Below are 11,892 nucleotides of genomic sequence, written 5' to 3' on the forward strand. Positions count from 1 at the left end.
TCTTAAAATACCAGCTCTTCGAGTCCTGTTATTTTTTGAGACTCTCAGCTTTTATTTTATTTATTTATTTAAAAAATAAGTTTCTAGCCCTCATCGTTACAGAGAAAAGCTTGAAAATGTTAACTTTACAGGCTCAAAGCTAGAAGGCAAATAAAAGGCCCTTAAATTTATTATTATTTTTTTAAATCTGGTGATTTTTTTTTTAAGTCAATACCATGATTTTTTGGGGCCTTACTCGTGATTTTTGAACACTTGGATTTGGTGATACTGGAGTTGTCCCACTGAACTTTATGAGCCTACTCACAGTGCATTAAGTTAAGCATGTGCATAAATTCTTGCAGAATTGGGGCTGTAGTATGTAATATTTTTCTTCACATCTGTTAATATTGAAATCGGTAGGTCATCTTTTACACTTCCTTAACCTCTTGCTTTTTTTTTTTTTGGTGGCAAATAGCCTTGCTTATTCATCTGCAGTATAAACTGGCTTTGCATTTTCTTGCACATCTAAGAAACTGAGATTTTTTAAAATGAACACTGATGTGTGTAAGGGTACATCTACACTACAGGGGGGAGTCGATTTAAGATACGCAAATTCAGCTACGTGAATAGCGTAGCTGAATTCGACGTATCGCAGCCAACTTACCCCGCTGTGAGGACGGCGGCAAAATCGACTTCTGCGGCTTTCTGTCGACGGCGCTTACTCCCACTTCCGCTGGTGGAGTAAGAGCGTCAATTCGGGGATCGATTGTCGCGTCCCGACGGTACGCGATAAATCGATCCCCGAGAGGTCGATTTCTACCCGCCGATTCAGGCGGGTAGTATAGACCTAGCCTGAGTCTAAAACAATTCAGTATAAGTACACAGAAATATATCTCACTGACAATACATTGGTGAGAAAACAGCACCTGTTTTATACACAGCACTATCCTATGGCAACAGTTAGTATAACAAAGTTTAAGTGTGGAAGTAGCCACAGCTGAGTGCACAAACTCTCATAGGGGGAAAAAAAGGCAGGGAGAGAGGGTTTATTTCTACTGCTAACGTTCTGCTTCCACAATAATTTTTAATTACAAAAAAGCTAGATGTTGACTTTTTAACATCAATCACTGTTGTAACTATATTTTTTCTAAATCAAATAATATTTGATTGGAATTTTTGTGTTTTTTTCTGTTTCAGAAATGGTATCCTAACATTGTGACAGCCATACTGCTTTCAAGGGTCCTTGTTTTTATGGTTAGAATTCTTTCTTTTTTCTACAGATATTATCATCCAGATTATAAAATGTTATTGAAATGCTTGTTTTAAAATACTTTATTGGTTCTAAACAAATTAAACATGTTTCAGAGTCTCTATTGCCTTTTTTAAGAGACTGTCCAAGATTTTATTTCTTTATCTCATTTTTGTCCAGCTGCGTTGGAACGCAAGAAAGAATGGTTTTGTCTTCACTTGCGTGTTGACTGGGACCTCATTGAAATATCAGAACCACATGACAGCTTGATTTAAGTAAATGAACATGCAGGAGATTCATAATATAACTTGGTTGATTTTACACAAAGCTTCTTGGTGTACAGCCTGAAACCCTTAAAGTGTTGCATGGACTCATATCACAAAATGCATATAAGGCAAAGGAAAATGATCCCACTGATGTTTTCTTAGCTGATTCCTGTATTTTAAAAATAGCTTCCTTTAAATAAGGTATAGCTACTTTCCTTTCCCTAAGGAGATGAATTTAGAACAAATGTATCCATAGGTGAAGCAGAGGAATCTCCTTGTATAGGTGTAAGTCCCCCATTCTCTCTAATCCTTCACTTTGGGGAAGGCATCCACACAATAAGGGGGGTCTCTCCCACCCCTCAGATGATGGAGTCTTCACCCCCACAGGTACTCTCCCTCTCTCAGAATAAGGGGCCCTACATTTGATGAATACCAAGGTCTCACCAACCATAAAAGGGGTCTCTCTCCCTGTGCCAGCATGAGGGAGGAGTCTCCTGCATCCACAAGGATCTTCACTGCCTCACTGAGGTCTCCCCAACCATAACTTATGGTTATGGGGGATGGGGGAGACTCTCACTTATGATCCATAAGTGAGAGTCTCCCCCATCCCCTGATGCAGGGCCTCCCCAGTCCCCTTAAATGGGAGCCTCTCTCAGCCACTGGGGATCTCCTCCACCCCTTTAAAGGAATGGGGTCCCCCTAATCCAGGGAGTTTTCCTTCCCCCATAGCAAGGCCTCCCCAGCCCTGAAATGGGGGGTCTCCAGTGGGCAGGGGGCGTTCCGCTGGCGGAGTAACGGCGGGACCCTGAGTTTCAGGGGTCGCGGGGCGGGCCGGTGACTATGGCAACCACTGTCCGGCAGCTGAGGCCGCAGGCGGGCCCCGCAGCGCGGCAGCAGGTGGCGGCCCGGGCCCAGCGATGCCCAAAGGCAGGTTGGCCAACCCCAGCACCGAGCGGGACGGCGCTTGGGTGAGAGACCGGCGCGGGGGGCGGGGGCGACCCGGCTTCAGTCCCCGGCCAAGCAGGACCCGAGCCAGCCCCCTTCGCTCCGGGCAGGAATAACCGCCCGTGGGGAGCGGGGGCAGAGCCCAGCCCAGTGCACCCACCCCCGCCTGGTGCCATGGCACAAGCAGCGGCACGCGCTGGTCCCGGCAGGGGCAGCTTATCGCTGGGAAGCGGGATAGCAACTGCCCCGGTTGCTCCAGGCTCGCAGCAGCCCTGGGGCTGGCAAAGCGCCCCATCAGCGGGCGGGAGGGTTTGGCCCCGGTCAGCCCTAGTGCTGGAGCGCGGGCCAGAATCTGGCCGGCTCACTGGCTTCTCTGCCCCTGATCAGCTGGGTGGCCGTGGGCACGTTTCTTAACCGGGCCCCGCAAAGAGGAAGCGTGGCCGTGAGCCTGCTTTCTCCCTGGGACAGGGGAAGAAGGCCTGCGAGGCTTCTTTCTCTTTGATTTTTATAGAAATCCATCCAGGCCTTGTCGACCCTGGCAGGGTTCTGATAAAACTGGTCTGACTACGTCCCCTCCCCCCCGTGAAAATTTTTGATTGAAACAAACAAAAACAAGCCTTTCGTTTTCATTGACATATCCTCTGAAATTTTCCAGTTTTCAGCAGAAAACTCACTAATCAAAAGGTTTTGGCCAAAATATTTTAATGATAAAACAAAATCTTCCGTGGAAAGGAAACACTTCGTGCAAAATGTTTTATTTGATCAAAAACCCTATTTTCCATTTAAAAAACAGTTTTGTTGGAAAATTTTCAAGCAAACCTACTCTGTGGTCTGGGATATTGACATTACCAATACCAAGAAAATGAAACCTAGTTACTTGAGATAGTTTGACTAAAATTCAATTCCTCTACCCCTTCTACTAAGGACCAAGACAGCTAGCAATATTCATTTCTGAATCAAACAAATTTTTCAACCAACAAAGGAAGAGTCTGAGAAATCTTGACATTACTGATATTTCTGATGTGCTCAGATCTTTTTTATAGGTGATAAAGAAATGGAAAGAAACACAACCACAGTTTTTTCTATATAGATCACCTTTAATCTCTCTCTTTTTCCACTTCTCTGAATGGGGATAATCATGATTATTTCCTTACATCACAGCATTATTGTGTGGATTAATTAATTTACATTTTCAAAAAGTTGCCCCAAGTGAAATGCTTATTATTATTATTTTCTATTTGTAATTAGTTTGTGGCAACAAGGGTATTATCAAATTACATGCTAGAGCTGTGATGTTAAATCCACATGAAACATTTTTTAAAAGTGCTTTCCCTTTCCCACTGGAAACTTTTTGCAACATTTTCATGAATAGGACAGCAACACAGAAAGAAGTGAGATCAACTTTACAGTTATTGGAATTGATTGAATAACTTTTAACGTCACAATCTCATCACCCTATGGTGTGGTGTTCCATATGGGTTTAGAAATCAATCTGTAAAGACATACTAAAAATCACTTTACAAACCTAGATCCATTTTTCCCTTGCAACTTCCTTAGACTTTCACAAAAAATCTCTACGTTCAGTGCACATTTTCAACAGATTTTTTCCATGTTTCTAAGCTGTCTTGAATCCTCTTCTTTCTTTTTACTTATAGGTAATTTGCTATTTCTCCTCCAGGAGAAGTCTACCTTATACTTGTCTCAATTATAGGTTACACAAGAGCAGCAGCAGCAGCTTGATCTCACTGTTGCTGAGGTCTAGGCTCCTCAGCATTGTGAATGTATGTACACACATATTTCATGAGTGCTTTGCTTCTTCGTGCAGGTTCTAAGATCCTGAACCTATAATGTGCTGAGCATCTCCTGCTTAGTGCCATCAAGTCCAGTATCTTTCCATATAGCAGCAAGAGCAGCAGCAATAGTAAAGATAACAACCTTGCAGCTGTGACTGTGTAAAGGATGCTCCTGCAACATTAACTACCACTAAATTATGGACTTTCAGAAAACCCCCTGCAGAACTAACAGGATGTTGCAACCCATCATTCTAAATATGCTCTTTGTATGTTACATCCCTTTCTCCTTCCTTCATCTATTTTGTCTTTCTACATCAGAAGCTCCTCAAGGCAGGGATTGTGCTCTCTTCTGTGTTTTTTATGGTGGTAGCACAGTGGGATCCCAATTCCGACTGGGGCCCCAAGTGCTACTTAATACAAATAATAAAAATAAATGAAAATATAAATAATAAAAATAACTGCTTCTCTGATGTGTTTGTTTTCTGGATCAAAACATTTATATTTTCTAGTTCCCGCACCTTGGAATATTCCATAGTCAACCTGAATCAATCACAGACTGTATGCTAAAACAGGTACAAAATCCAGAAGAGGTTCAATATATTGAGAAGAGATTGCCACTAGTATACAAAATTCGGGAGCAGGTTAGTTATTGTGGACATATAATTGACTTATGGAACTCCTTGCTGCGGGATGTTATTGAGTAAATGCTTACTAAATTATCTGAATAAGAACTAACATAACAAGTGTAATGGCTTCCAGTTTTCACGCTTAAGAGAATAAGTTGGTGGTCATCTGTGGTAAGGAAAAATTTATCCCAAGATATACTGTTGCTCAGTTATTACTATTTTTTATTAGTGCTGATAACTTTCTAAAACAAATTCTTTATGTGCTGAAATATACTATAATTGGTCTCAGTCCAACAAATGTGGATAAAATATGTATGTATGAAGGTTTGCTTGAAATTTGGTAAGCAATTTTGAATTGTGTGGGAAATATGTGTTCCCTTGAGGAAGTTTGTTTTGATAACTGAAACAGTTAAAGCCAGAAATTTCAAACTTGAATTCTTTTTTTTAAAGACTTTACTGAGAGTTAGAAATCAAACTAAGTTTCAAAATAATCAGTACAGTGTTTTTAAAGTTATGAACATTTAAAGGCGACAGTTTCATGCATGCACACTGATCCTACAATTGGATCCATGCATGCAGACCCTTGCTTTTTTCCCTTCTTTTAAAAGACCCCTGGAAACTGCATGCAAAAAAATAGTGTTCTGAAACACAAGGGTTGCAATGTTGTGCACTCCAAATGCAGCAGATTCCAAAGTTAAAGTTGTACCCACAACATTAATTGTGCTACATTGCTCATTTTGAGTATTTTCCGTTTCTGCTTTTTGTAAGGACAACTCTTAACACATACCTAAAATATATAGAATGTGCTTTGGGGCCACATTTACTTTGTGGCAACAATCTTAATTTTTAGAATTTCTTGATTTCTGAGTCCATAAAGGCAGAATTAATGGTAGTTGTGTTAATATTAATTATTTATAGATTGCTATTAATATATGGTGAATGCTATCATTTTAACATGATGTCATAGTAAAACAAAAGAAAGCCATAACTAGCTCACATAGTGCCAGTTTTGGATAACATTGCTCCTCAACTAGACTAATGTGTAAAGTTATCAGAATCTGCAGCATACATAGCACACTGGGCTCCAGTTCTGGAAGTCAGGCTGTCTTATACTCAGATCCCTCTCCCATAGAAAGTAGGGAACTTAACCCACTTTCCCAAAGAGTTGAATGTCTTGGTTTCATTGAACACCACCACTGTTTGGATTTATCTAGTATGCTTTCTTGGAAGTTGGCACATTTAATCTGGGAGAGACAACAAACTACATTCTTTGTTGCAGTTTGTCATCAGTTTGTCTCTGGCTGCTGTAGGGTGAAATTCCGGGCTGTAGTCCACGAAAGCTTATGCTCTAATAAATTTGTTAGTCTCTAAGGTGCCACAAGTACTCCTGTTCTTCTTTTTACCCCTCTACTGAACAACTCTGCAGTTTTCTTGATGATTTCTCTTGTCCTCCCTGAGAAGGTGACATCTTCATAGCGCTATTACAATCACATGAGACCAGAGGCCAAATTCTACTTCATTTATACTGGTTTAAAACCAGAGTAACTTCACTGACCTCAGTGTACTAAGAGCAGAATTTAACTAAAAGACAGTAGTTAGCAGGGGAGTTTTGGAATAGTGAAGAGAGGAATAGAAGGTTACAGTGCATCATGGGATTTTATACCTTTCTCTGGAGCATCTGGCATTGGCTACTGCTGGAGAAAGAATACCGGGCTGGACAGGCCATTGGTCCATACTCATATGACCTTTCTTATGTTGTGACATCCATTTTTTGGGTAGCTGTTTTCACTGTCCGGAAGAATTAATGAAGGTCCTTTCATCTATTTATGATGGATTAGAATGATATCAGCAGAAAGAGAAGGAAGATATATTAAAGAGACTGGAATGTGATGTCATAAAAACACAGTTTGAGAAAGTTTGTGTTGCTTTGACTTTTAAAAAAAAACTGCTGATGAAAACTGTTTCAGTTTGAAAGGAGCTGGAAGGTCACTGTGTGCCAGAGCTGACTGTCTCTAATCTCTCTGTGTGAAGGAACTTCCTGGCTGCGAGGTTAATTACTTTTCTCAGAGGCAGGAATATAGTTCTTTCTTAGATTATATTATTCATTGTTCTACTTTGCTGTAATCTTAAAACCATTTTTACTATAGCTTTTTTGCTGTACTTAATTTGTTAAATAATTCCCAGAGATATTATTCAATATATATGTAGCTTTTGTTTTTCAATTTTCCTGCAGCACATAAAAACTATAAATAAACTCACTATTCCTTTGTAAAGATGTAAGTGACTGGATCTTAACCACATTCATGTGTTTCAGTGGTAGCTCTGTGCATTTTATCCATGCAGGATTAATTACCTAGGGCCCTGATCCTGTAAGCAAGTACACATGAGTAGTCCCACTGAACTCAGTGGGAATACTCACATGAATAACATAACTCTGGTGCATAACTATTTGCAAAATTGGGGCTTAGAGGCATATTCATGGTGTAGCTGATCTGCTTATGAAAATCCCACTGACTTCACTATGAGTTCTATGCATGGAGTAGCTATAGAATTGGACCCTTGAAAAGTACTACAGATCTATAATTAAGCAAAACATGTGTGGCTACAGACTAGTTGAGTTTGTATGAGAGATTATATGGTCATGAGGCACACAGCACAAGACCAAACCAAGATCTATAAAGTGTACCAAATGGAGATCTTCAGTTATAACCTAAACCCTGATCCTGCAGTTGATTCCATGCAGGCAGACCCTGGCATCTGCCTGTCCTTTCAGGATCAGGACCATAATTATATTTTTCTTTATAATTGATTTATATTTTCTGTTACAAACCACAATTCATTTCAAATAGCTTTTGTATTATAGCACAGTAAAACTAGATATGCCCCCTTGAGATGAAGATTTACAGTTGTAAAATGGAATATTCCTGCCTCCATATTAAGTGTAAAAATCATTAGAGAAGTTGTAAAAATGAACCGTTACCAACACAAACCGAAAGACCGTGCTTGGAGAAGCAAAAAAGACAAGTCTAGTAGTCCATAATACTTTTCGGAATTTCATATTTTAACCATTTTATACACATAGGACTGAAACTTTATATAATGCACAATTAATTTGTAAATATTACATTTATTACTTTCCTACAACTCGGTTTATGCATTTTCAGATGCTTTTTTTAAAATAGTGCTTTAATTTTACAAAATGGATAAAAAGTATGCATAAAAGGTGAGTTTAAAAACTAGTTCTGTGCTTAATGGGCTCCCCGAGCCTGGTTACTGTATGGTATTCAACACTTAAATTTCAGATTAATTCAGTTTTGAGTTCCCTTTTGTAGTTCAACTTTCATTTGTTGAGGGCTCACTAATGAGCCATACAAAAAAGTCTTGACATTTCTGTAATATCTTGGTGCTTCTATGGAGAATATGATTTCTCTGATTTGGAAGTTTGCATTTAATCCTGTGCATGTTCAATAAGTCTTGTGAATATTAAATTCTGATGATTTTGGAGAAAAATACAGAGAGCAAATTTTGCAGGAATAAACGCATGTACAAGAAGATTTAACAGATAATGCCTCTGTTAAGAAAAACATAATTTTTGCATGTGTCAGAAAGTACAAACTAAGATTATAGCACAGATGGATGGCATAAGGTATATTATAACTTATCTTTTCTTGATCTCTTTTTCAGAAAGCAGTAAAAAATCACTTTCCATTTTCAACCCATGACAACAGGCATTGTTTACAGAATGTGGGAGAGTACTTTGATTTTGTGAGTATCCAGCACTGAGAAAATCAGCAAGTTCATATCTCTCAACCTGCCAGAGATTAAAGACAATTTTCTTGCAAAATTCATGGATGCTCAAAAAGGTGATGAGAGAAAATGCACACTAAACAGCACTGATAACATGCACAGATTGTTGGGACATAACTTTTTATGCGTAATTACATGTGGGTATGTCTTCTCAATCCTCATAACAGTATAATATAGCATTTACAGATACCTAGAATAGTATGTAGGATCTGGCAAGAGTGATACATACATAATTGACTTCTTGTGGAGCATAGCAGCCCAAATCATGTCACTTTCTCTTAGCCTACAGGTTTATGGGTTAGCCACTTGCAAAAGTGTTTTTATCTGGACACACTGATTGCTTGGTGTGCAAATGCAGATCTGGCATTCTGTTTTGGAAGCAGAGTTTTGGAAGTATTCTCTCTCACACAGCTGTGTTGGTGAAATTCATCTCTTCTCAAAAAGTTAGAATAAATGGTCTTTTTGTAGGCAATAAAGTAGGGATGGTAAGAAACAACCTGTGAGCAAGCTTCAGGACTGCAGCACAACCTCTCTGGACATGTCTATACAAACAGTTAGTGCATGGCCAACTAGCGTGTAAATCTACAGTGCACTAGCCTGCTATGCACTAACTGTCCATGTGGACCCTGCTACCATGCACTAAAAGTTCCATATTGTGTTTTAATATACTCTGCTTTGATAGTAGCATACCCTGTTACAGTCTGTGGGGCTAAAATAAAGGCTGTCCTGCTATCCCAGACTCTGGATCTGCACAAGCATAGATCATGTGCCCCTCTGGTACAACCCCGTCTCTCCCAGCTTATTTGGAGCTAGCATGGAGCTTATCTCTGTGGTGAGCATGAGTTATAGAGGCCTCCCTATGTAGCTGCTCTGCCTGGAAGTTTAGTAGCCTAGAGGAGTTTATAGGATATGTGTTTAAAGGTATCTTAAGGCAGTGGTTCTCAACCTTTCAGGGATCTGATTTGTCTTGCATACCCCAAGTTTCATCTCACTTAAAAAGCTACTTGTTTACAAAATCAGACATAACACTATAAAGTGTCACAGCACACGATTACTGAAAAATGGCTTACTTTCTCGTTTTGTCTCTATGAAATTTTAGTTTGTATTGACTTTGCTAGTGCTTTTTATGTAGCCTGCTGTAAAACTAAGCAAATATCTATATGAGGTGATGTACCCCCTGGAAGACCTCTGCGTACACTTGGTTGAGAAGCACTGTCTTAAGGGAGCCACCATTCTGAGCAAATTTTTAAAATTTCCTCTTTTGCCTTTTACGTTTGCATGCGTAATAATTTCAATTTTGATTTTTTTTCCTTTTTGGAATGTTGATACGTTTCTGTGGCAACAAAAGAGACAGCATGAGCTACTAGATAGTGTGCAGAGCAGGGAGTCAGGAACTCCCATGTTCTGATTCCTGCTGTGCTACTGAATCCCTTTGTGAATTTGTTAGTCTCTAAGGTGCCACAAGTACTCCTGTTCTTTTTGAGGATACAGACTAACACGGCTGCTACCCTGAAATTTGTGAACTTGGGCAACTCTTAGGCCCAGATTCCCAAAAGCATTCATTAATGTTGAAAACCTTCCATTTTTTTGCCCAGTGTGCTATACTCAATGCCTGATCATTTTCAGAGATGCTGATCACGTGGAACTCCAGTGGGAGTTCAGTGGGAGCTGTGGGTACATCACATAAGAAAAATCAGACTCTCTGGGTCTCAAGTTTGGCACACAAAAGTAAGGGACACTTTTGAAAAACTTGGTTTTACACTTTGTTTGTTTATCTGTAAGCCATAAATAATGTTATTTATGTACCTCACTGGGCTGTTATGAAGATTCAGTTATTTAGTACTGCACTTTGAATATATAAAGTGCTATAGCAAGTAAAAGAATTATTATTTTATTCATAATAATAGATCAAAAGTCAAGATGTCTATTTCTGGTTTTCCTTTGTCTGTGCACCAGCATAGTTAATCGTGCTACCAGAAAGGTATATATTGGTAGGTCAGAGAATAATATTTATAACCTAACTGCTTGAAGCAGATCAGCAGTGGTTCTTATAATAACTTTGGTAAATGCTTCTTTAATTTTTAACTGTTCCATGACAAAGTAGTGGATTTCTTCCCTAACATTCCAAACTTTAACAGTGAAACTGTGATCCTGAAATGTACATTTTTATCAGTTTTTCCTTTAATCTTTTTCCTAGAGCCTAGGACGAAAGAAGGTTGAACCAGAAAGAAGGCAACAGAATTCACAAAACTTCTGTCTGTGGGCACATGAGTACATTCCTAACAGTCATGATGGTTTTACCATTTATCAAACATCATTCATAGGTGATCAAGATACCAAGCGTCCTTTTTGTAGACGATATCCAAAACAGCACTTAGAAAGGTGCTACATTTATAAATCTATTCCTGAGAATGAAAAACACATGTAGTCAAACCACCATGTTAATTGCAGGACTCCTTATTTAGTATTAATTATTTAGTATTATTTACTCCTTATTTATCAATATCCTTTCTTTGGGTCTGAACCACTCTTACTCATCAAACACATGATGGAATAAATAAATAAATAAAGCTGTGTAAAATGGATACTGAAGTACATGTTGAAAATATTTACAGTTGGCAGGTTCATTGAAATTAGCAATTATCTTGCTGTTTGCATTCTTTAGCTTTACTGAAAACTAAAATTACTATGAAAACATAAGTTACAATAAAGTAAGTTGTAATGAATCACAACAACATTGGGAGGTAAAATATAGTTGTCTTTGTATAGTTATATTTTTAAAAATAGCAATATTGGAAGAAGAGAGGCAGGCCCAGATCCACAAGGGGACTTATGTGTTGCTCTGAGCTCACCTACCAGATTGGTCGAGATAGGTGGAGGGAAGCCTATCTTCACCTGGTTTGAGGATCCTCTGGGGCTTAGGCATGAGATATTCACCTGGATGACTAGAGTGTAAGGCATTGTGTGCATGCCCAGTGGCAGAAACGTAGGCACCAAGGGAACTTTGACAGAAAAAATTTAGGCACTGAGGGATTTTAGGCACCTACTGGGTTAGGCAGCAGCCAAGCAGGAGTTTTGCGGCTCTCTGGTGCCTAAATTTTGGACTTAGGTGCGTAAATTGGAGTTAGGTGCCTAAGTCCATTTGTGGATCTGGGCCACAGTGATTATACTTGTACAGTATAATTTGAAATTGATTTATGCCTTTAGGTACAAATCATGGTCCCTCT

The 11,892-nt window shown here is 39.2% G+C and overlaps 1 protein-coding gene across 1 annotated transcript in view; it reads left to right on the forward strand.

Moving 5' to 3' along the window:
- Positions 1–11,250, forward strand: part of TEX36 (testis expressed 36) — a 28,478-nt gene extending 17,228 nt beyond the window's left edge. Inside the window, exons 2-5 of the mRNA XM_065552258.1 lie at positions 1,177–1,233; positions 4,742–4,873; positions 8,543–8,623; positions 10,863–11,250. Of these exons, the coding sequence (XP_065408330.1) occupies positions 1,177–1,233; positions 4,742–4,873; positions 8,543–8,623; positions 10,863–11,093 (501 nt within the window). The 3' untranslated portion in view covers positions 11,094–11,250. The remainder of the gene's footprint in view (positions 1–1,176; positions 1,234–4,741; positions 4,874–8,542; positions 8,624–10,862) is intronic.
- Positions 11,251–11,892: the final 642 nt, after the last annotated feature.

The sequence above is a fragment of the Chrysemys picta genome, chromosome 7, assembly GCF_011386835.1.
Source record: "Chrysemys picta bellii isolate R12L10 chromosome 7, ASM1138683v2, whole genome shotgun sequence".
Lineage (NCBI taxonomy): Eukaryota > Metazoa > Chordata > Testudines > Emydidae > Chrysemys > Chrysemys picta.